Raw genomic sequence first — 27187 nt, forward strand, 5'->3', positions numbered from 1 at the left:
CTATCACATAACCATTTGGTCGGATAGTAGATCCATCGCGTGTGCAGAAGAGATCTCAGCGCAGACAGGGGTCCGTCCGGATGATGAAACACAGTATCTCTTTAGCGGGGGAGCCTGTGCTTGCTACCTGCCGTGAGGAATGGAGTCTCTGACCTTTCCTGGCACACTCTGTCTCTCTGCAGGGACGGGAATCACGATGCAGGCCTAGTAATGCACTTTAGGATGACTGCCCTGAATATCATTAATTGGGACTATAGCTCCCTGCTGAAATCGAGGGGCTGGTGCTGCTGAGGGTCTCCCAATGGGTGCTTCCTCCTCTACTGCAGTCCCACGCACGCGCTCATTCTGACGGTTAATTCAAATGACAGTTTGTCCTTGGCACGTCACCGTGTGGGCACCCAGGAGTTATGTTCACAGTTTATGCTTTTTAATTGAGCTGCCATGTGCTTGAAGCGTGTGCCAGGGCCGTTAACACAACACACACGCACACGCACACACACACAAATGTATACACAAACAGAGACGGACACACAAACACGATTTGTGAAGCATTGCCTGAAAAAACACAAAACACCGCCAGCGCCACGGTGTTTTGGTAGAAAGAGGGTGTTTCGCACCAGTCGTTACGCTTCACTCGCAAGAAAGAAAGAGAGAAAGGAAGAAAGGCCGACAGGAAAACCAAAACAAGCAAACAAACAGTCTCATATTGTATGGTGTCTGTTGTAACAGGAAGCAAGGTGATAGCAGTAGCTGGCTTTGAGCCACAGCGAGAGCGCAGTAACATGGCCCTGGTCTCTGACAGAGAAGCACAAGGAGTTTGACAGGGTATGTCAGCACAGCATATAAATCTTTGAATGGGGGAGCACAGCTAAAGAGCAGAGGCAGAACGCGAAGACAGTTTGACACCATCCAGATAATGGAGCTGCCAGCGTATCCAGCCTAGAACATCTCACCTCACGCCCCAAACAAACAACACGCGGATACACAGGGTCTCAACACGGTTAAATGATCACACGCACACGTGCGCATGTACCCACGCACGCTCCCAGACACACACACACACACACATACACGCGCGCCCGGACACACACACACATAGACAAACGCATACATCAACACAAACACACACACACACACACACACATACACACACACACGCATACATAGTTTCACACACACAGACACACATACGCATGCGTTCAGTGTAACACAAACACACACACAAACAAACATGGGCATACATACACACACACAACCAACACACACACACAGGCATGTACACATGCACGCACTCACACAAGCGCGTACCCACACACACACTTTCACACACACACACACACACACACACACACACACACACACACACACACACACACACACACTTGCAGACACACACATACACACTTGCAGACACACACACACACATACTTACAGACACACACACACACACACTTGTAGGTACATCCACACAAACACACAACATGTGCGCACGCACGGTTAGACACATGGGATGCACAAACACACACACACACACACCAACGCATACACAGAAAAATGTCCTTTGCATAAAGACAACCCATTTTTATCTATTTGCCCTGGAAGCCAGGGGTATCGGTGTAATCTGTGTAATACGCGTGGTTAAGTGAGGAACCTGAGGGGACGGGGTGGAATGTGCTGTTTGGAGCCCACGGCACAGAGTAATAATGTTACTATTAGTCACTTAGGAAATGCTTTTATCCTAAGGGATTTACTTTGAATTCGGAAGCTAATAAAGGGCAGGCAGGTGTGGAATGTTGTTCGAGAATGCCAACTGGTCTTCAGAAATCAAACTGGCGTCCGGGATTTGCGCACAGCTTTTCTTCTTTGGATTTAATCGTGAAAAATCATACACCAAGATTAGTATATTATATTATATTTAGTATTTTTTGGCCAAATCCTGTAGAGCAGTCTAGTCCGTTCGGGCAAAGAAAAGGTAACTTTAATTAGATCACAGGTGATTTCCATCCATCGTTAAGGCTGGCCTAACGAGCTGTGTGCTCGTTAGGCCAGCACGACAACACTGACTACCTCTATGGTCTCAGGCTGCAGCACCGGCCGTACAGGGACCGACTTTATACATCGAAAATAAGTTATTCAGTTCTACTTTTGAAGGGTTACACTATCTCAACTACGCTCCTTGACTCATCTCCGGAATTTCGCTGTTCATCATTCATACCTAATAAAAAGCCGAAGATGCACTGTTTATAGACACACATATATGTATATCTATATAGATGTATAGATATATATATAGATATTAAACAAGAATCATAGGTTATTTGGTCCTGTGCTACAAGCTGTTTACAAGAAGGTCTATAAAGTTTTAGTACCAATACATTCAGTGAGCTGGCCTTCCCTACAGGGTCCACCTCCAGTGCACATTTATTTCAACACACAACTCATATTTACTTTGGAATCGGGCAAAGTGTCAGGAGGCAGGGAGGAAACTAACTTGCAATGATGGATTGTTGTTATCTTACGATTTAATTCTACTTGTGGTGAAGGAATTCTGAAAAAAAAGTAAAGGCATGAAAGTAGATTTCACATCTGTAGTCAACATTTTCTTATGTAAACGGGTATCTTTATTGAACCAAATAAACTAGCACAAGTAAAAATACTGGTTGGTACTAATTGGTTAGGGAAGATGTACACATGGGATAACTTCATATCTTTCCTTGTGTAAATGCAACAATCACCTCTTCAGGCATGCCTGTTCAGATCAGATTAATTCCATTACTATTTAGCATATGTTTGCATACAAAGCGAAGGAACCTCGTATACATTCAACTGAGTAGCAGCTAAGGCATTAGGGTGTGTTACACCAACAGGTGACAAACCAGGGTTGGATGTTACATCACTGATCACATGTTTGCTACGGAACAAACTACCGCTGAACCTCCTGTCATTAGAAACCTGCTTCCCATTTCTGTTCTATCTCCACCTCTTTCCAGCCTCATAGGTTCTAGACTCCCCCCTGTCTCTCTAACTCTCACCCACTCTCTCTCACCCACTCTGTCTCTCATGCTCTCTCTCTCTCTCTCTCTCTCTCTCTCTCTCTCGCCAGCATGGTGTTTAGCAGTGCAGAACAAAGGAACCAGAAAACCAACCAGCCCATCATTACCACTTCAGGAGCGTGCGTGCATGAATTCCCCCCCTAAGGATGCCTTGGAACAGACCTAAATACAAAAATACCAGCCGAGAAATAAAATGAGCACAGCACATGAAACACGCAAGAGGAAGAGGTGCTGCATGTGAGAAGAACTCTGTGGGTAAGACTGTGAGGGAGAGAGAATGAGAGAGAACGATAGAGCGAGAGAGAGAGCAAGGGGGAGGGAGAGAGAGAGTGAGGGAGAGAGAGAGAGAGGGGGAGAGTGAAAGAGAGGGAGGGGGAGAGAGAGAGAGAGGGAGAGAGAGAGAAATATATTGTGCGTGAGTGAGAGACTGTGTGTGTATGTATGTGACTGCTCCACTATCACAATTAGGATCACAAATAAGTCCATTACCAGAGGGAATTTGCGCGCTCAAAAGCCACCAGTCTGAAAGTTCTGTGACGCCTTTTCCATTTATAGACTTCAGTTGTACTTCCTTGATCTGTTTTGTTTCTATGTATTTATTTTACTTAAGGCACTTTCTTGCACTGCTGTTTTGCTCCTCCGTGGTTCCTATCAATGGCGATGAATCGTATCACACTGCTGAGTTGTGTTAAAGAGGGACTGGTTGCTTTATGAGGCCTCTTCATTGAGTGTCTACTCCATTCCACTCACCACTGGAGAAAGCAACAGTTCACACCTGCTTTAATCACACCGCTGTTACCCCAACATACACACCTCAATATTCTATCATTGACTAGCTGCTAGTCTTTCTTTCACAAATGTTAAGCTTGCTGGTAGTTCTACCATGAGGACTCAAATCACGCGCGGCTGGCCGCCAATCACCAATCACCAGCTACCAATCACCTGCCTACACCTGCTCTATAAAGAGTAGTCTAACATATGTTTTTGCTGCTCAGGTCTTCGTTCGACGCACCTCCATCCACCCCACCACCACCAGGTCGGCCTCAGTCTACTTGTCCAGGGGAAGGCTCCGCCGCTGCTAGTCCTGGCAGGATACGCCGAGTCCGCACGTCACCCTGGATCAGTGACGGGGCTCATGCCAAAGATTTACCATGCAAAATATTCCCATGTCGTTATTTAAATAAATCCTGTTCATACTTATCGGTGATCGAGTCTTTATGGGAGAAATGTACAAGTAGCCAGAATGACACACACACTCACGTTTATATTTCTCTTTTTCTGTTTCACCGCCATCCATTTATCAGCAGAAGTATTATCTGTGCATCTCTCAAGAGCATGTTTTGAGTATGCATGAAAGCATTTCAGAACAGTCACTGGCAGGTCTAGCTAATGGTTGATTGGATTCCAAGCACTCCTCACTGAAATTATATATAATGAAATAATCAATACAATTAAATAGATTGAGAGGAAAGAGAAAGGACACATTTACAGGCACGCACAACCCCTTGACACGCACACATACTTTACTCATTTTAATATGTCTAAAATGTCATTAAGGTTTTATTCATGCACTTACATGAACAACAATCAATCAATCAATCGATCCGTCTAATTCCGACAAACAGCAATATCCATGAATGCTAGACAGCCAGGGCCATCCTTTAGGACCAGTGCCACTGGGTTTTGTAAGAGTGTTGCTTGTAGGTTATGTTAACCTGAATCATTAACTCACCTTTATCCAAGGTTTTATTTTTAGTGTATATTTGACAGTCACGTAAGGGGGAGTCGCGTCACTGCAGCGACACAGCGATGTGGCGAGACAGAGAGCAGCGGGTAGGGGACGATGGCTTTAGAGCTGCGCTCCGGGCTGAATTAACACCTGGAGGCTGACGTCAGTGTAGGTGGAGGGAGGAAGGAACCCACATCTGAACTGAAGTGCCCTCCGAGTCTGCTGTTGGTAGTGTTTGAACCCCCCCCCCCCCCCCCCTCTGCAGCCATGGTTATTACATCATCATGACATCACGACGAGGCAGGGGTGAGCGAGAGGAAACTCACTCAGGGAAGGATCTCATCCAAAGGATGGAAGGACGGACGGATGGGAGTGATTTCCGTGACAAGCAAGGAAACAGATCACCTTGTGGCTTTTTCGCTCTCCAATGCCTGTGTGGGGTTTATAAGAGAATAAAACCGGAACATACGCCAGAGGAATTGGTCAAGACAAGTTAGAATTATATAATAAAACATGATTAATGTTGAAAGATTCCCTTCAATAGAAAGTCTCCACCCCTGTCCCTTCAAATGAAGCCTTGTTCCTTCTCGCTTCTGCTAATGTAGGCTGCGTCATTAGGCCTGGTCATCCGAGGATACAGCCCCGAATGTTTAATGAATAGCCCCAGGTCCCTTTTATTTATTCTTTAACATAAAATAAGAATAATAGAAAAAATATACCCAGACATATTCATCTGTCATTCCGATCAAGCGTTAATGGACTCGGGAATAATGTGTTGAGGAAAGTTTTTGTTCCTATTGTGTGGCATTCAAGCAAGCAGCTCTCCTTCATAGCACTCTGCGAGTGAGTGTTTTTGTGGGAGTGAGAGAAAGAGAGAGAGAGTGGACACGTTACAGGGCTTGGCATTGTACTAAATTGGTGGATCTGAAAAGGGTGTGTGTGTGTGTGGTTTCTCTGTGTGTGTGTGGGGGGGGCTGGGGATCGGGTGTGTGTGTATGTGTGTGTGTGTGTGTGTGTGTGTGTGTGTGTGTGTGTGTGTGTGTGTGTGTGTGTGTGTGTGTGTGTGTGTGTGTGTGTGTGTGTGTGTGTGAGCGTGTGTGTGTGTGTGTGTGTGTGTGTGTATGTGTGTGTGGTGTGTGTGAGTTAAATAAAATGTAGAAAATAAAATATATATATATTCCAATACACTAATGTCAACATAGATATATTTAACAGTTTTTCTCTGGTCTGGTACTGTATGCCAATGAACAAAGCACGTTTTCTGCTTCTGCTCAATAAAAATACTAATGACTAACAACTACACAAACTTTCAACATCATAATTAAAAATTGATCTGTGAAGTAAACGTTTTTTTCTGTTTCACTAACAAACACCTCACTTGATCGGAGAAAGAAGCACTCCCCTAGCAGTCTCACAATGTCTCAAACGCTTTGAAAAAAAGATTTATACATTCTTTTTTTATTTTTTTGCTGGAGGCTGCTTCGATCTAAAATACAGCTTTCATTTTTTAAGACGAAGATAGGCAGCTTGCTGTTCGACCTATCTGATCATCAGCACACAGGAAGAAGGGCAATGATGTGTTGGTAGAAGCAAGTGCTGTAAGCCCAGGCAGGTGAGGCATGCACGGCTGCCGAAGGACAAACTCATCGCAGAAAAAATCGACCAGGGCGACCTATTACCATCACACGTAATGAAACACGATGGCGGTTAACTATCAGAACATGCCGCCAGCCTTCTGTTGACGACCTCGACCCAGGAATGAACAGAGTAACGCGGGCTGACGTTGAGTAATATGCGGATGAATCAATGACTAAATGTCAATTAGAAAGCAAGCCCTGACGTTGGTATAGATTCAGATTAAGCGTCTGCATATCCATTCACTCGCTCTCTCGCAGATCAATGCTCCTGGACTGTAGTCATCTATTTCATTAGCGCTGGCTTACCGTGGAAACATGTTGCAGGTGAACTGAAGTGGAATCACACATATTTTAAGTTATCCAACCAACATTTTGACTTTGTTTGGTAATTCCTTTGAACATTTTTCTATTTGGGCGAGCAAAACGTTCAAGCAGAGGGGATTGATAACACCATTGAGGCTTATCCAAGTAACCCTGGTATCGATCAAGTCTCTTATGGGATGTGGTCGGAGACCGCCTGTATGTTCTCATTAGGATACATGACATTGGCCAAATGTCCAGATTATCCTCTAAAGAAGCTACAAATTGCAGTAGATGAATTATATGGATCTCCCCCCCCCCCCCCAAAAAAAAAGGATCGAAAGCGATTTGTACATATGTCTATAATTAACCAAATGAGTGATATTGTGAGTTTAAAATGTAAAGTTCTATCCAGTTCTATCCTATAATTGTACGGACCCAATTTTTGGATTTCAGGCTATTTCAAAAGCCACCTGTTTGCGAGATCAGAAGTGGGAGGGTCTAACCTGAAGAGTGATGGGCTGTACTTCCTGGTGGAAACCCCCTTGGGTAATGTAAAAAAACACAACATTTTAAATGTCTAATAATGCTTAATCTAACTTACCTTGGGGTTCAAAAGAGACCCCTTAAATGTTAAAGCTGGGCTTGATAACTCACAGGCCAAAGGGAATGGAAATCTGGAACCCAATGCATCACAAACAACAATGTCCGACATTTTGTTAAACTTCTGAACCTCTGAACATTTAATCAGATCAAAAGTGATTGAATGATCAGAAATAAATAAAGCGACATATAATCAAACAAACCTCGGATATCACAAATTCATATGCCCTTTCTCAAAGTCAAAAATACACAGCTCAAATTAAAATATTAACGATTTAGTTACTAGATATAACCGGTAATAATACATATTTTTATTAAATGAATTATATTGTCTCATGTCCAGGCAGTGAACGCCATATTTGTATAATACATATATATGGTCACATGTTTCCTTAAAGGGATGATTCATTGACAAATTGATTGCAATTAAACTGTTATGCCCGTACTGAGAGAACAGCTCCGGGGCAAAACTATCAACAATCTCCCATTTTGCTTCTGTGACATGGAAATTAAGTTAAGTGTAGTAAGGAATTATGCTGCACGTAATATACCAGCATGCATCACAGACCGTTGGAATCATATTGTTGCTGCCGTTTCCTCATTGCATTCAATAATTTACCAGAATGTTCGCCGGCGGGCATTCTCAAACGGCACAGGTTTTCTTTTCTTCTCGTTGCCTTAAGTAGTGCTCCTCATTTGCCTCCATTTCGTTCCCAAACCTGTGATGCACACAAACAGCTTGATGGTTATTTAATGAAAGCCATTTTGCTATAAATCCAGTGCGGAAAATGTACAAGAGAATAGAAATATAAGAAAACAAGCCACAATAAAGGACTAACACAAGGGGGACGTGGAGAAGACAAACTTTCAGTTTTAATAAGACCAGTGGGCAACTTTAAAACAGGGAGATGTTGGAATGGAAAGATTCTGCTAATATGAACACAGGACAGTAATTAAGAGGGCAAGGGTCAAAACGGGGCTTTGGGCTGAAATTGATCTTTGCCATTATTGTCATGTCTCGAAGTGCATCTAAATCAAGCCATTTCAAAGTCAAGCCTTTTTAACGAGAAAGGGTTTGTGACATGCTTTCCTGATTGTCTACCGATGGATCTCGCTGATCCACATTTCTTATGATGCAGTTTGTAACTTATTGGTTTAAACCGATTTTCAATCTTCAAAAGACACGCGCTGTTTGGGCTAGAAGCACTGACTAAGAAAACACGGTCTCAAATAAACAGACAAAGTCAACATAAAAATTACGAAAGGACATCCGCCAAAGCAAACGCTATCAAATCAAACACATTTTATAATACAAAAAGAACACAGCAATAAATCAAATATGAACTCCATTGTGTTCATGAGTGAATGGCCTGAATCCTATTGAAAGGCTGTTTCTCCAAGGGACTAACAGCAGTATCTACACTTTTCCTCTCGGACAGACGGACAGACCAGACCCCTCATGCCACTCCAAGCAGCCTCCGTGTTAAGGGCACACATGGACCTGGTCCTCTGAGAAGGAAAACAAAACCAACAAACCAAATATAAATGCTACAGTACACATAGTACCTCCATCCGAGTCTCTGTGATCTATATACAATCAGAGGCGTTTTGAAATCCTCTCTGCTGAATTCGATGGTTGTTCAAAAGTGGCCAGGGGGGGAGGGGGGGGGGGGGGGGGCATGAGGCAAGTGTAAAAAGTGGAAAGCAACAATACGACATCAAAACATGTTCATTTAAAAAGAAAAAATATGAAAGAAATCGAGTCAATGTAGAGTGTGTTTGAGAAAGAATTGCAAAAAAGTTCAAGTTTCTCCTTCTCTGCTGCCGTGTCACGAGAAATCCTGTTCCCCTTGGTGTCCGTTTCCTCCTCGACCCCTCAAAACATATCTCCACGGAGACAACGAAGACGCAGGGGCGTGCCCTCCTGTTGCCGTGGCGCGTCACACCCGACCAGCAGTCTATGTTCCCGTTCCCAGTGTGCTCCGCCCCCGCCCTGACGCCCCGCTTATTCCTTACGCTGAAGGCATTCGGGGTGAGTTTCATCCGCAGATAGCTGAAGACGCTCGCACACGCACACAACGCACACATCCTCACGCACACACTCCCATTTTTTCCCCTATGCAATGTTCTTGGTGGCGTTCTCGTTGAGCCTGTCCATGTAATTCCTCAGGTCCTGGGAGTTGCCCAGCTCGATGTCCGGACACACCCACTTGATCTCGCTGGTCTTCATGCTCAGCGCCAGGGGGCTGAGCGTCTGTTGGCACCCGTTGCCCGTCTTGTTGGCGTTGGAGAAGGTGGTGAACTTCACCCTCTTCCTCTTGGTGGTCGGCGAGTTCAGCGCCTCGTTCCGGTGTGCCATCCCGGTGCAGCCCCCGCCGCCCCCGCCCCCGGGCACGCCCCGCTGGAAGGCCCCCCCGTTGAGGAGCTGGCTGCCCTCCTCCAGGGTGCCGCACATGTCGTCCCCCAGCTGCTGCTGCTGCTGCTGCTGCTGCTGGAGGCACAGGCCGTCCTCCTGGCCCAGCCACACCCAGTCGTGAGCGTGGGGCAGGGACTCGGGCCCCTCCAGGGACAGGTGCTTGCTGCGGTACCTGTAGGCGTAGGAGATGCAGTTGATGAGGAACACCAGGATGGCCAGGCAGAAGACCCCCAGCAGGGCGTACATCCCGATCTCCAGGTCCGTCAGGCTGCCCCGCCGAGACGTCACCAGCTCGTCCTCGGCGACGGTGCGGCCCCGGCCTCCGCCCCCACCAGCACCACCCCCCCCGGCCCCTCCGGCCCCTCCCCCCCCGGCCCCCGGCCCTCCGCCGCGGGGCACCAGCTCCGACTGATCCGGGCGCTGTTCGGAGAAGTCCCCGGGGATCCCTGGCCGGGCGCCGTCCGCCAAGAGGCGGCCGCCGCTGGGTCTGGGCGCCGCCCGGGGGGGGTGGTCCGTGGGCCCCGCCGGTCGGGGCGCCCGGGCGGTGGGCGCCGCGCGGTTCAAGATCCCCGCCTCCATGTCGCCGACGGAGCCGCCGTAGTGGGGCGGGGAGTCGGGCCGCCGCCCTCGCTCCTCGGGCGGGCCGACGCGCACCCGCACGCCGCCCAGCCCGGTGGCGAGCACCGGGGCGCGCTGCCGCGCCTTCTGGCAGGCGTCCACCTGCGTCATCTCCACGCGCACCAGAAGCCCCTGGCCGTCGCCCGTGGCGACGACCACGGGCCACTTCCAGGCGGCGCTGCGCCGCACCGCCACCACCTTCTCGTCCAGGGAGCTGGCGGTGAGCAGGAAGTGGGCGGGGTTGTAGTTGTCCAGGGGGGTCATGGAGCCATCGCTGAACTGGAGCCAGGCGCTGATCAGAGACTCCTGGAGGGAAGCCAGATAAAGGGGCAAAAGGAAGAGGAAGAGGCGGGTGAAGGGAACAGCCGCGCGACGGGCGACAGATGAAGCAGAAGTTTGGTAGCAATAGTAGGTGATGTCAACGTTAATTGGCCAGCATGACAACCTGTTGACTGCAACACCATTAGCGCCTCGTCGGAGCCGAAATTAAAACCAGTGGCATCCCATTACGGAGCTGAGAGTGAAAGCTACAGCCCACTTGTGGATTTTAAAAGGTAGTTCCATTGACTTACACCAACACGGGGACTAATCAAAATCAGCGTGGTCTTGTGGAGAAAGGAAACCGTCTCAGAGAGGAGACGGTCGCCGTGTTTGTCTTGTCATAACATAACATAATCAGAGACTTTGAAATACATTTTCCATTTCTTGCATGGCCAAGCAATCTCTGCAAAGAACTGGAAAGTGTGGCGGGGGGGGGGTGGGGGGGGGCAAATGTGCAAGGAATGCATCCCGGTGTGTAGTCGGTTCGGAATAATCAGCCGGTGGATGCTGATGGGATGTGTCCTTGGCGAATTTCCTAGAGGTCAGTTCAATCCGAAGCAAATCCTCCAACAATGTTTATGCATGTGGCTGAGGCTCAGAGGGAACTTTTTCGGAGGGCCACTTACCATATTGTATTCTATCAACGTATCAATGTATCAATATATTCATGTATCAATTCCCACAACGGAGAACTTTGTTTTTTTACTGGATTTTATATACTTGGTATTCAGTGAGAAAAACAATTCTAGGGGGCGATATGAGGATATCAGGAACAACAGGGGAAGCATAGTATAGCATAGAATGGTATAGTAACATAGTACGGTATAGAATCGCTCTGCATGCTTACAGATTGTAATAACACTCTTTTAAACCGGTCACTGTTTACTGAAAGGACACAATAACAAAAGCAAAATGTGTAACCTCAGGTCACAACGAACGGTACCTGTTTGAGCTCTGTGATGACTTCCTGTGTGGTGGCCGTGGCGACGATGGCCCGGTTGCTCCCAGGGCTGAGCTGGAGGGAGAGAGAGAGCCCAGACACCAGCTGCACCCCCAGCTCTGTCACACTGACTTTATCATCCACCACCCTGATGCTCCTCTCAGCCAGCACCGACGAGGACAGAGGCGACAGCACCTGCAGGAACGCACATAGGCACGCACGCACACACACACACACACACACACACACACGCACACACACATGCACACACACATGCACACACACACACACACACGTACACACCCATGCACGCACACTCAAATACACGCACGCACACACACACACACACACACACACATGTTCGCACATACATACGCAAACAGTCTCACACACACACACACACACACACACACACACACACACACAGAATTGCTATCAATTGTTGGCGTTCCATTGATATAGAAGATGGGGAGATTAGGGCTCTTTGATTTGTGGAGATTTGAAAATGTGCCTTGGTTACTATCAGACGAGCCATGCAATCAGAAGCCTATTCTGCGACTTGATTCCCAGGGAGGAAGGGGATGTTCAGTTCCTTCCATTCAAGGTGGGGGCCAGACTTATCTTTGTCGGAGTGGGGACCCAGGCTCATGTACACACTTTTAATGAAATGTCATTCAATAAGTTATCTCCATCGAAATTGTTATTCAGCCCCTTCTGCCCCCTACCCACCACGGCTGAACTCCTTGTTTCTTGACTGTTTGATAATGTTAAAATAAGGTATAAAAAGTATGATTATATGTTTTTATAATAAAACGGTACATGAATTTTGAATCTGGCCCCCTGCATGCATGCATTTTTCTCAGTTCCTTCTTGCCTTTTTCCTTCCCTCGTTTCCTTTAGACTTTGAACGAGAAGCAATTTAGTGCCAGGCGAAAGAAAAAAAAAGACAAGATTACACACATCAAAATAAAAGCAGCGAATGTTGGCTAGCATTTCACAAGCACTGTCCACCCATATGTTATGAATAGCAAACAATTTGAATCTATTCCCTCTGCTGAATATATCGTGTTCTATTTGTCAAGGCTTTTTAGCTTTTTCACTCAAGCAGCCATTCAGCTCTTGTATACGACATGCCCACAAATGTTTTTTTGGTTTTCCAGCGCACGTCCCCGTGTAGAATCGACAACAATCAAAAAGGGGGTAACGTTAAGACACCCCCCCCGATTAAAAAGCACCATGCATCACCGTCTGGTGACAGGAAGAAGGATGGCTAAACTTTCAACTCAAGGTTAGACAAAGTGGCAAACCCCAGCCTCCTCCTCCTCCTCCCCTGACAAAATTTGAATTTAAATTCCCCCCGGAACCGCCGAAAGAATCCCTGCATCATTTTTCATAGCCTTCACTGAGGGGATCGGGGAACTTCTTGACCCCCCCCCCCGCGGAGTGAATAAAAATCCAGGTTTTCATTCCGATTCTCCTCCAAGAAAAGGCGCCACTGCCTCTACCATCGGGGGTCCTTCCTCCTCTAACCTCATTCAGGTGCCCTGGGGAGACGCCAGCCCCCCTTTCCCTCTGACCTACATCCAAAGTGGGGAGGTCCCTCGACAAGCCTTCCCTTAAAACAATTAAATTTAGGCCCAGAGTCTCCGAAGTAACGTCCGACGCGTCAAACCACTTCCCAAAGTTTCCAGGTGCGTTTAAGAATTTGTAAAAGTCGTAAAGTAAGCCAGAGTCAGGTCAACTTTAGGAGTCCCAAGTGTGACAATTAACCTGTTCCATGACCACAAAATGACTGTGATGTAGCAAATAGAACATTTTGCAAATTCCAGATGTCTTGTCTATTTCTACAAGTGTTTATAATAAGCGTATGCATAAACAACCTTCCATATCCATGCCACTGCTGCACATTAAGGAAGAAGGTGAGGAACCATACAAACCTTGAGCACTTGCCAGCAGGGCTACTATTCCCGTCACAGTTTTCCCTCAAATGCTTTACGACCAGTCCTCAAAATAACATCAACGTCGCTGAGACAACAACAGCCCACTCCGTCTTATCCCTCGAAACACTTCATCCATTTTGAATTGTTTTGACAGAAAATGCCAACACTGAGGGAGAACTGTCTTGAATCGCGATCATGATCAATTGAGTAAGCCATGTGGATCAAAGTGGATTATGTTGCTTTTCATTTTGAATAGAACTACTCACAAATGTGTTTATACATATTCATTGTGGGGATCACTATGCAAAATAGTTCCACCAACAGCCCAGCATCAAAAAGGCTTGCAGGGAAACAACACGAGCGTCCAGTGATGTCTTCCAAACCTAGCTTCTCGCCAGTCCGTGGCCAATCTCGGTAGTCAATGTGACATTTGCATGGAAAACAGAAAAAACCTGTTAAGACCTCTAGTCTTAACTCTGGTTCTTAATCACTGCCCTGCACAAACTTTTAGAGCCATGTTCATCAGAAATGATGCAAACCACTAGGCTAGATCTGGCTTAAGCTCACAAAGTAGAGCATGTTCAAATTCACTAGTTTAATAATCCACAAAAGACATGCAGACGGACAAACGGACATACAGCAACATGAATCAACATAAAGACAGACATACTGATAGACAGACATTCAGACAGAGACAGCAACATAAAGACAGACAGACAGAGATACAGACAAACATGACATATGTCAGCCAATCAAAGCTCAATGCTCAAGCTTAAAGATCCTTGCGCGATAGGGGTAAGGTATATACGTTTGACGGTCTAACTCAGAGAAACTGTACATCATATTATTTTAGCATTTGAAAATGAAAATTTCTGCATGTATAATAGTGCCTTAGCAAATGAGATCAACAACCTCACGTCTTTTATTCATAACCTTCCTCATTATCCTCATTAGACAATCATTTGCACAGATTCCATTGCAGTGCCACCCAGGGCAACACCTTAAATGCCAGACAGTTAAAGATGTCTTGTTGGAAGTTCAACCAAAAATCTCAGTGAAGCAGAGGCAATTGTGCTTTCAAATCAAACTTCCAGCAGCCCTCACACACAGTCAATACTGGACTGAGGGTGCTCGTGTGAGGCATTGATGATGTGTGAAGTCAATGGCCATGTAAAGTGATTACTATTGGAGAGAAAGAGAGAGAGAAAAAGCCAACTTTCCAATTTGGTCAGCTTTTTCTTTGCTTACAAGTGCTACACACTCCGTAGATAATGGGATGACAATTGGAGGAAAAAACAAGCATTGTTTCTCATTGCTTAAAGTGGCAATTTGAAAGATTTCTGTTTTTGTCAACCTTGGCAACAGCTTTTGTTTTTTGCGGTAATTCTTCCGAGAGATCCCAACAGTATCGCCACCGTCACCCAGTTCCTATTCATCAGAATGCAAATACAAGGTTCCTTCATCAATGGGCCATAGTCTCCATCACCATTGTGTTACCCCATTCAGCTCAGTTATTTATATTAAAAGGTACTTATCAATTTTAAATTTTGTATTCTTGTCTCCCACTCCTATCCCCCCCCCCCCCCCCCCCACACAGACACACACACACACACACATACACACACACACACACACACACAATATGAGATGAACTGAGAAGAGATTAAAGATCCAGTCCATGGATCCGGAACGTTCTCGGTTGTCGGTGTTACTATCTTGTTAATTGCAGATCGATGTTGTTCTACAGACAAAGTGGGGGCACACCTGTCGATGCTGCACAGAAGGTGTGTTGTTTCTCATAAATAAATAAGATGGAGGGTTCCGGGTGGTGCACACACACACGCTCGCTCACTGGTGCAGGCGAGGCTGAGTGAGCCGCGAGCCACGAGGGCCTCTCCCTGTCCTCTTCTGATTGGTTCAGGAGCTATCGCCACGCTGCGATCAATGCGCTTTGCTTTTTCAAAAAATCGTATCCCCTCCCCCCACACCCAACTTCACCGTTTAAATCCCATCTCCCCTAAAGTGGACTCCTCTTCTCAGTTCCTTCTTGCCCCTTCTTTCTGTCTTCCTTCCTTTCCTTCTATTGATCACAGTCCAGAACACGAGGTTAGCTAAACACACAGTCACATCTGCAGCGCATCTACGTTTGAATTCCATTTCAGGAGGAGCATCAGGTTCTTAACAGGGCTGTACCAATCTCGGGTCGTAAATATTAAACATGTTGGAAATGACTCGGGCAACGACCCGTATAATAGATCGGTCGGCTTCGGATTGGAATCGGTAAACCGCTAACAGTACGACATAGTCCGGCCCCCCACGTCCCGACAAAGTTTCCCCGCCCCCGAATGTCGCGAAGAGGCAAAGCGGGACTAATCTATAACTTAAATTACCGAAAACCATCTTATCAGCAGAAAGTTTTGACAATCAAGAGTTGGAATGCAACACAATGTGGGGAGTTGGAACTGCAAACTAAAGGTTGGGAAACATTTTGAAACATTCTCGCTATCTCCGACGGCTTAGAAAGTCTCTCTTTTCAATTTGTCTTAATTGGTTCATATGCTTGACAGACACACACAGTGGTGGGCTTTAGTAACGGTGGAGTAGGGGGCGGTTGCGCTAAGCCTAACAAAATATGAATAACAAAATCAAACCTCACACAGTATTCACATGCTTGCACCAAATATGCAGAGGGACAAATTAACCAACTTCAGTCAACGAAACACACAATAGCACAGGTCTATTGTGAATAAGGTTTAACATCAGAATGAACAGGTTGTGTGCAGGGTAAGAAATACTTCCACATAACATAAGCAATAATCAATATTTCTCCACACACACACACACACACACACACACACACACGCACGCACACACGCACACACACACACACACACACACACACACACACACACACACACACACACACACACACACACACACACACACACACACACACACACCCACCTGAACTTTTGTGGTCCCGGGTGACAACCCCACGAGGACCTGTCCCTGCAGGAAGCGGGCGGTGTTGGGGTCCTTCACCTTCAGGGACTCCACGACCAGGTGGGTCACGTCGACCTGCCAATCAGTGCCGAGCAGGAAGTCCTGCTGATTGGCTGCCTCGTCCCCCGCCGACGATCCACCCCCTCGTTCCTCCTCTCCGGTGTCCGCCAGGAAGTGTGTGAGGACGCGCACGGTGGTGCTCTGGTAATGGGCCACACAGCCGCCCTCCTCCCTGGCTCCAGCACCACCAGCACCACCACCACCTCCTCCTCCACCCCCACCACCACCTCCTCCTGCTGCACCATCCACCCTGTCCCCCCGCCCCCTCTCGTACCTACAGGAGGCAATCGAGCAGAGAGGAGAAGCGGTGAGAAACAATAACACGCAGCCCTGTGGAAGGAGGACTTGTTGTTGTCGTTGGTGTAATGGTGGCTATTAGAGAGATGGCAGGAGTTCTGGTTGCCCTGCTGTGGCGATGGTGAGACACACATACGGAGCGCGTTGTGTGTGGGAGATGTGGGATAACTCTCTTTCTCTCTCGCTCTCTCTGTAATGTGTTTTTTTTTTTATATCGTGTCTTGCGATTTGCGAATTAATTGGGATCAATTGTGTCCGATTAAAGACACACAACAACAAAAAAACAGTCGATCCGATTTGATGAACCGAATCTCATAACACTAACCCACGTCGGTTGTAAAGGTGTAGCTGAATCAAACTAAGGGACTGCTGCCGTGACAGAATGTAGCAGATGACGAGAACGTGCATCCGCACTGGCACGTCCATTGATTTCAGCTCTCTAAACCTGGAATCACATTCTTTCTTTTCGGTTGGAAGCGCTTCTCGACTGATCTTCCTCTCGACTGATCTCTTCATCTTCAGGGCTCAACAAACTGGGAGAGAAAACAAAGGCCTGCAGCGGTACAGGACTGTAGGCCCCTCGGGGGCTCTCGCTGTAGGTCTCTGTAGTCTGTCTCACTGTGTTTTGAGCATTCCTTATCAACACTGGATCCCATTCACTCTGTGTAGCCGTCCCATGTTCAAACAACGTTTCCCACAATTCGTTTTGTTTACTTGGGCTACCTTCAACATTTCGTCGACCGTGAGACCTATCTCTACCACCTCCATCCAATCACTGTCCCTCAACCCCTCGTCTAATCGCGTGTGTGTGCGTCGTCTTTTATTCACCACAATTAGTTTGCATTTGCAGGTTACAAAACCCGAGAAAACCCGCCAAAGGGGGGAGATTGACTCCTTTCCCTTTGCCAGTAGACGATGCATGCCTCTCTGAATATTTTCCCGGTATGACGCCACAATCGTATCGGAGAAGAGAGTAATGAAACAGCTTGGAGGCCTGTGAAAATGTTACAGTGGTTACGTCATTGTTTCTATCTGTTACTTATTCATGCTCTCTTCCAAACTTGGTGCCGACTCATTTGGAAGGGAAAATGTGCACGTCCGACCGGGTGTCATGTTTCCAGGGACGGCGGATGGGAATGGAGCCGGTATATTCCCGGGGACTGCCGCAGAGTCATTTGTCCTTGGGAACCTAACCTTTCCCCCCAAAGACCAAAGCTAAATGTTAGCTGGGTTTATTGTGCAGTGGTAAAAAGAGGCTTTATTCTTTCTCTTCTCAACCTTCTCTACCCCATCCACTTCCTCTCCGTCTCCCTCCCTACCAGTCAGATGATTCGAGGGGGGGGGGGGGGGGGGGGGGGGGAAGTGACAGCGTCCATTAGCTCCAATGAGGCGTGGCCTGTCAGGCAGAAAAATGGACTGATGGGTTAACATGCTGCTGCCGAGAGGCTTGGCGAGGTTCCAACCCCCCCCGTCCCCCCCCCCCCCCCGCTCCCGTCCCCTCTCTCTCCACCCCCCGTGCCCTCATCTACAGTAGCCACAGAAGGACAGCTCGAAACAAAGTGGTGGTGATCAGCTGGGGACTGAAGCATCTGGAGCGCAGCATGATTCAACCGACTCATGGCAGGTCTCCCAAGGTAATGAGATGGGTCACACAGGTACACACACACACACACACACACACACACACACACACACACACACACACACACACACGTGTGTATACACACACACACAGTCCCACACAGTCACACAAGTACGAACACACACACACACACAGTCAGACATATACACACACACACAGTAACACACATACACACACACGCACACTAACTCACACACGCACAGTCACAGTCTAATATATTCACACACATGCAAACACAGTCAGAAACACACACACACACACACACACACACACACACACACACACACACACACACACACACACACACACACACACGTACACACACACACAGCCTCTCACACCACACAAACACAAAGTCAGGCACACTCACACACTAACGCAAGCAGTAAACAGTCACACATAAACGTACACATGCAGTCACACATACACACATGCACACTCACACACGCATGCACAGACATACACCATTTCCCACACACACAGACGCCATTCACACACACACACGCGCACACACACACACACACACACACACACACACACACACACACACACACACACACACACACACACACACACACACACACACACACACACACACACACACAAACACAAACAAACACACGCAGCATAGCCTCTCTACACACTGTGGTAGAATCCCATCGGGTAGAATATGTGTTACACTATAGCCGCCAGTCCCAAATGAAACTAAATTCACCCAAAGTAATAATAATTCCAAGAGCTTCTGGGTGATCAAAGAGCTGACAACTGCAGGGAGGCCAACGCTGACCAGCAGCCAAACAGCCAACGGGGGATCAATGACACCAAACAAAGATCCCCCGTCCTCACCCCATCCACCCACGTCCCCACAGCCTCCAGCGGTAACAAAGCCCATGAACCACAGCACATCCAAGTCAACTGCCATGGCAGCCATCAGCAGCATCAAACATTTAAACCTGCAGAGATGCCAAATAGTCAGTGTTTTTGTGTGTGGGTGTGTGTGTGTGTGTGTGTGTGTGTGTGTGTGTGTGTGTGTGTGTGTGTGTGTGTGTGTGTGTGTGTGTGTGGCAGTACAGTTCAACCACTCTGCCATCAGTACTTCAGACCTCATACTGACTGGACTAACTGGTGAGTTGTTTTTTATGTTACGTTTAAGGTTATACAATTTTTTTGTCTTCTTCTCAGGAAAAAGGAGGAGCATTTGCTGCTCAAACTTTGACGTTGTTTAAGACCTTTCTACACACTGATGAATCAATAAAAAAGGGTATTCTTGATAAAACAGTGAGCATGATTTGTGTTGGTTGCACCCTCAACTGGCCCTTTATGGTGTTTTCCCTTCACCTCACACACTGACATCTCTAGGGCCCGGGCAACAGCTCAATCGATAACGTGATCGTTACACATAATGTTGTACCGAACCATTCATCATCAAAACCTGTTTGCCGTATAAATTTGCTGCAAACAAGAAGTTACCAGATACCTTTCGAAACATACCTGAATAACATTATTTCTTATTGAATATTTCTCAGAAATGAATGGCCCTGATAATGGAACTTATTAACAGAAAAGGCTCAGCTACTGCAGACGGTCTGAAAACGTGCGCTTTTGGTTTTAATCTGCAACAACCGAAATTCTTTCAGAATAAGGTTGAAAATATTAATAATATTTGAATTCTTTGTTACCATTGTACAACTGATTTGACTAAGCAATCCAGGGGTATGACAGCGACTTTGGGAAATACTTCCCAATGTAACTATTAATACAGTACTACATTATTAATAAAGCACTACACGTTACGGCTTAAATCCACTAAATCTGATTACAGTAACACACACACACACACACACACACACACACACACACACACACACACACACACACACACACACACACACACAGAGCGCTGATCCCCTCCCTCATCCAGATGTCGGCCCTAGTCCTGGGGCTGGGGGGGTTGGGTTCTGTGTTCTGTGAGAGGGTATTAGTGTTAGAGCGCCACCCCGTGGTGGTTTAGCTTCAGGCCTTTAAGCACGCCTGCTGATAAACGCTTTTCATAATGACCCTTTAGACGGCCTCGCTGATGAAGCTCACTTGGGACCCCCGGTCAACAGAGGGGCCTATGGCACCGACATTGTTCAGTTGACCTTGTATTATGTTGACCAGTTCTTTTAAAAGACTGCTGTGCATGTATGAAGGCCTGAGGTACAATCTGACACGTTCTGTGAGGACGTTTTTGGACCAACGGATGATAAGGATGTTTGAGCTACCAACAGACGCAAGCGTTTGCTATGAGATGGTCGCCGTTCAGCCCAACCCCACACACACTGGGTTAGCCTTCCTTGAGTTTCTGCGTTTGCTCGGTTCATGATGCCTCTGCTGATTACTCATTCTGTTTACCTGAAGTAGTTTCACAAAAAAAGTTAATTAAATTCAGGGCCTGAAATAAATGCTCGTTGCTTCGTATAAAAGCCTCTGCTAAATGAGTCGTTGGTGAATAGTAAATGTAGCACTTGAAAATCGTAAATCATATCAGAGCATTTTGTGCCTGCTTTAACCCTCTATGTTTTTTAGTCTGGGATGTTTTGCTAATTAAAAGTTGCATGACTCAGTGATGACCTATGATGAACAAGGTGGAAGGTCAACAGATTAGCTGACCATAACAGATTTTATTACTAACCATAGAAAAAACGAACAAACAGTACTGGTTCCCATTTGAGCATTTAAAAAGAAAAAATGTGAAATTGATCTGCTAGTGTTTAATTAGCAAGTGTTAGAACAGTCAATGGGTAGACGGCCCGGTCAGTCAATCAGGGAAAGCACTTTAGATGAGGTAGAAGACCGGAGTGCCAAGAGCTGTTGTGGTTTGCACTTGTGTATCCTCATCGCCACCCACCAAACAACTGAACCGATCATCCAAAACGAATAGCGCGTGTCACCTCTCTCCAGCAGAGTAGGAAAACCCAATCCCCCATGTCTGGTCTGTCAACCCTTTAGCAGAGCTCCACACACTCACACATAGCAACTAGGTTCAGGTTCAGGTTCACATCCAATCACACAGGGAAAGGTTTCTAGGTTGCAAGTCGAGACTCGGGCCCCTTGGGAGGGGATGTCAGCTCAGGCAAGTGTTAAGCTTCAGGAAAGTCACACAAGTCTGATGGTGTGTTAAAAACTGTTACAACATGCCCATAAATGACATTGTGAATAATTCATAATATTGAAGTTATTAAAAAGCCATCACCTTGTCCTTTTGTGCAAACACGTCAATGTTAAATTAGTGGTATTATTGGTTCAAGGAAATCTGTGGAAGAGGTCAATCATTTGCTCTGTTTAAATTCCTTTGAAACAACGTCTGACATTTTTTACCAAAAATGTGATCTTTGAAATAATTGCCTTAATGGTCAGGCCTTACCTAACTTACAATCCTACGCTTAGAATAAGTCGTAGACGGTATTGATTGGACAAAGCCTTTACCTGCGGTTGCCGGTGGTGACGGGGACCCTCCAGCCTTTGATCTGGCTGAGCTCGGGGTCTGATAGGTCGATGAGGAGCGGGAGGCGGGGCATCCACACGCTCATCTCCAGCTGGGCGCTCAGGAAGCTGTAGGTGAAGTTCACCGCCACTCTGCTCCGCCCCCTCGTCTCCTTGCCGTTCACGTACACGTAGTCACAGCGCTCAGACACCTGCAGGGACGCGCACACGCACACACACACACACACACACACACACACACACACACACACACACACACACACATACACACACACACACACGCAAACATTATCAACATTGTGGAGTCAGACCGCTCAGACACAGGCAGGGTGACACACCCACAACCACACACACACACACACGTTATCAACATTGTGTACTAGTCACGCCGCTCAGACACACACACACATACACACACACACATTATCAACATTCTGTGTAGTCAGACCAATCAGACACCTGCAGGGACACACACACACACACACACACACAATACACACACACACACATTACAAACGCACACACACAAACACAAATTACACACAGACACCCAATACTATGTAGTCATACTGCTCAGACACCTGCAGCATAGCACACAATATACTGTGGCAGACGCCAGGGAGGAGTGAGTGGAGTGGTGATTGAAGGGAGACACTTGGCAACCTGCTGGCTCCGACCCCAAGCCAAACATGGACTTCCTCCAATTAACAGGCAGGCCTGGAGGCCATTAAGCTAGAGTACTTGCTGTTAAAAGAAAGAGCAGGTACTACAAGCCGGAGCTAGGGCTAGCAAGCTACAGAGAGGACTACAGATGGGGGTTTACCCTGTTTCCCCCACCCTGGTGGTTCTGTTTACGCGGTGAATAAACCATCCTGAGTTGGACCTGCTCTCTGTGTTGTGTGGTTTTATCAATCAACCTGGTGGCGTGGAAACCCCACACCCACTGGCCCGCTACAATACACACAACATTATGAATGAACCACAATTTATTTGCAGATCTTTATTCCATCCAAATCTTTGGATGGGTTGTGGAATTGACCTCTTGATCTCTTTTTTTAAATAGTATGCAAGTCACAACAACTACTGAACTTCTGTTTAATGTTTCAGTAATTGAAAAGCTTTCACCAAGAGGGTCTTGCAGCGAATTCAGATACCAGTCATTACAGAGCAGGCAGGGGTGAAGGCCACTTGCTCATGGATGCCTACCTGCAGAGTCCACCCTCATCTTCAGTTCTAGTAACTCACTGGAGGGCACGGGGGGTCCTAGTGCCGTTACGCTTTCCAGAGGCACGACCACAAAGGAGAGCTCAGAGAGAGAGACTTAGAGGTGAGGCACGACGTGACTTTGATGGATCAGCAGTGGGACTTAGAGAGAAGTGCCCCAGAAAGGCACTGACAGTCATTATACTGCAAGGGTCAAACCATTGGCTGACTTATTTTAATGCTTCTTCATCTTAAAAGCCCCCCCCTCTCCCTTTAACTCTCTCCTTCTAGTGCTTTTTCAAATAATGGTACTTTCAGCATCCGATCATTTTTGCTCACTGAGGCTCCATATATCAGAGACGCATTTCTGACCACCAGTATTGATTCTCTTCCGAGATAATGATCTAAGCGCAAGACTGCAAGAAAAAAAGAAAGAAAAAACAACTACCGACTGCAGAATAAATGAAGGCTGGAGCTTAAATGTGAGGCAAGGAACATTTTAGAGTCCATTCAAGATTATGGCTGAAAAATCAACCGAAACTCAGGTGAAGGACGTGAGGTCATGAGGGTTGAGCATCGTCAGACTTTGTTGTTTAAACTCATCGTACCTCCGTCAAACTTTCTTATGTTTGCTTGTGTAATATTTCTGAAGTTCGCTTTCTATCTATCCTATCCTGTCCTTTTATTCACATTTATTTTTTATTTCCTTCCCTTAGTTGCAAAGACCTTTGTCATTGTCCTAACTAACAGAAACGATCCGTGGAGAAAAGTGGCCTTGCGAAATGCTGTCCATATTATTGAATTTTCTCAAAATATTACAAAGGTTAAGAAATCAAACAGGCTGTAATAATTTTTAAGTATTATAAAACATCTAACAGCGATTCACTTTTAATTCTAGGAGTTTATTTTTCCGATATATGTAACATTGCACTTTGTATAATATTAAAAGTTTGCAAAGTTTCATTTGCAATTTTCAGGCTTGCCATGACCTGCTCTAGTGTTAACGCAGGCTTGATTATTAATTGAGAAAGCTAGCTAGACATTTGGCAGCACGATATCACACAAGATGCCCCACGGTGGAGGCCCTTTCGTGACAACAGCCCGGGATTAGAGAGCTGGTGACTCCGCTGGGAGAGCTAGCCCGGCAACGCCAACCTAGCTACAGCAGAGCTCATGGAATATTCTCGAACACTCAATGGCAGTTTCTCTGTGCTGGATCCATCTTGTTCTCGCTTTCGGAGGGAAATACTCAAAAAACGATACCGAAAGAAAGAAACCATTCACAGGGCTGCAACCAAGACGTTGGTGGCCATTTTGGTATGCAGCTATCGCTAAAGGCTAGCAAGTTTATGCTGAAAGAAAAAAAGATTTATCCAATGCATCGCTGGCCTACTGGTTCAGGACCGCATTCCAAAACCTATACGTATCAGCCATATCTGGACTCCCTGCCAGAACAAATCAAATCAGCAGGGTTAACAGTGACTACGAGGCTGTAACAAGGCCATGCCTCGGCCAAGCCAAAGTGCACTCTGGATATAAGAGGCTGCTAGCCCAGCGAAAGATTTATGGGTTTCCTCTTACTAAATTCTTCCTAAACTAATATTGCTAAAAGATTGAATATGCAGTGATTCTGAGACAGAACCTCTGAGTTGATGTCATGGGAATTGAATTAATATCTGTTACTTGTGGTTGCTGCTAAAGCGATTTGTAGTTGCAATCTCCTATTTAAGCCCATTGTTACCACTTCAGCACCTTCTCCGTATGCTATGTAGTAGCGTCTACAGAAGTCTAGTTTAGCAGAGGAAAAACTGAAATACTACACAAAATGGTTCAATAAAACCTGGGCTGCGTTTGTACTTCACCAATAGACATAACTTAACGATGCCAGAGTGCTTCATCTTCATTCTCTGACCATCTGACTGATGTAATGAATAATGCTTTTTGATAAGCAGAATATTATAAATAAAGCACATTTATAAACCCTTTACAGTTACAGCTTCAAAGGGCATTCTCTGCCCATATGGACAGTGTTATTACTACTGTGCGGCAAGATAAACTCATAAAAATGATAAGTACTGTTCTTTAAAGAACGACGTGCTCGGATATATACACTTGTGCTTGTGTGTGAGTGTGTAAGTACGCCTGCGTGTGTGAGCGTGACTGCGTGCTCGCACGCGTGTGTGTGTGTGCGTGTGTGATAAAGTGTAAAGTGTTGGCCACGCCAAAAGCTACTGAAACATGCATTTTCTCTGTATTTCTCTATTTGCAGGAAAGAAAAGCTGTAATCTGGACACATATCGTTTAGCTGAAGACATTACAGCAACGATCTAAAGCATCCCTATCTTCAACCCCCTCACCACCAATCCGCCTCTGTCTATTCATGTCAGCGAAGACTAAAATGTATTGCACCATCTAGTCACTAGCCTTGTTCTTCGCATGTACCGTTTAGCTGTATCTGAAGCCTGAGTGGCATCATCATCAGTTGTGATTGGCACGCCTTGTCATCTCAGCATATGTCCACGCACTACCGCCGGGACGCAGCTCTTTTATAACCAATCACACAAAGAGGGAAAGAAATGAGGAAAAAGAAAGACTGTTGGCTTCCTCCCTTTCCCCCCACGTTTGCTTTGGTGCTGGCAGCTCTACTTTCAGAGGATGTCAGTCCACACATATGTCTCTCTGGTGACCAACAGTGACAGCTTGGGAACTGTCATCTGTTTCATCCTTTGTCTTCCACTAGTATTCCGGTCCTCTTCCTTACCCGTTCCTTTCGCTTGTTCTGTCATTCTCCTCCTCCTTTCTTGTGCGAACGGTTTTGTAGTTTGGATTCTAATTCTTCACCGTGTGAATAATGTAACATTATTTTTTACATCTGAATCACATTTTTTTCTTTTCTTAATGTGGATGGCTTTCAGGGACATGGGCCACCAACCATGGGATGGATCAATATTTGTATTAAGACAGCTCATTAATACAAATATGTACCCCAATTTTGAATTGCTCAAATCTAAAAATAGCAGCCCATTACAATCTAACTAGGTGTAACATGCTGGTAAAATCTTCAAAAAGCTTAAAAATCAATGACAATTTTGAAACACTATTGAAAACGGTTGCTGGCTTTTAACCTTCATACTTGAAGAAAACACAATTAAAATTGAAATGCAATGGAAACTGTGCTTTACTCTCAGTTAAAGACATACTGAGACACACACACACACACACACACACACACACACACACACACACACACACACACACACACACACACACACACACACACACACACACACACACACACACACACACACACACGCACACACATACACCTGACTGCTGATTGATTCTCTGAAGCAGCTTTACCTCCATCAAATTCTCTTCCTCCCTGCTCTGTTCCTTGACAACCTGTTCTGTCCGTCCATAAAGATCTCCATTATGTTCCCATCTCTGTCCTTTAACGCCTAAGAATGATGATGATACAACCCACTATGTCCTCTCTTCTTTGCTCTAGTCTGACTAGACTTCGGTGTGATAATATTGAAAAGGCAGCATAACAGTAATCCATGCCTGTGGTGGTTGACAATAGAAAATGCAGTATCTCTTGTTATGATAGTTCTCAACAAAAATCATTAAACTGTCATCTTTTTTATTGGGAAGATTTCCAACTCAAGATCATCGAAGCAAAGGACAAAACAAGCGGAAAGACTAAATCACCTTCTGAAGTAAATTGTAAATCTCTGGCTTTTCCCCTGTTGCCCATTCAATTAAGGTTTTCTCTTGGATGGGTGTGTCGACACTCTTCTCCTGGCATGCCTTGACACCTGGATCACACCCTTTATTCTATGTTGTAATTAAGTAGACGTTTGTTATCCAAAGCCACTTGTGGGGAGATCAGCTACACTTCATTAATGAGCGGGCAGGGGCCTGTTTCTCTACCATGCC

At 46.1% G+C, this 27187-nt stretch overlaps 1 protein-coding gene across 1 annotated transcript in view; it reads right to left on the reverse strand.

Moving 5' to 3' along the window:
• Positions 1-8169: 8169 nt before the first annotated feature.
• The window catches only part of LOC132455802 (transmembrane protein 132C-like), a 121372-nt gene continuing 102354 nt past the window's right edge, over positions 8170-27187 (reverse strand). Inside the window, exons 7-11 of the mRNA XM_060049774.1 lie at positions 22028-22236; positions 16522-16894; positions 11621-11812; positions 10131-10662; positions 8170-10058 (exon numbers count right to left, since the gene is read on the reverse strand). Coding sequence (XP_059905757.1) covers positions 9439-10058; positions 10131-10662; positions 11621-11812; positions 16522-16894; positions 22028-22236 — 1926 coding nt within the window. The 3' untranslated portion in view covers positions 8170-9438. The remainder of the gene's footprint in view (positions 10059-10130; positions 10663-11620; positions 11813-16521; positions 16895-22027; positions 22237-27187) is intronic.

The sequence above is a fragment of the Gadus macrocephalus genome, chromosome 4 (assembly GCF_031168955.1).
Source record: "Gadus macrocephalus chromosome 4, ASM3116895v1".
Taxonomy (NCBI): Eukaryota; Metazoa; Chordata; class Actinopteri; order Gadiformes; family Gadidae; genus Gadus; species Gadus macrocephalus.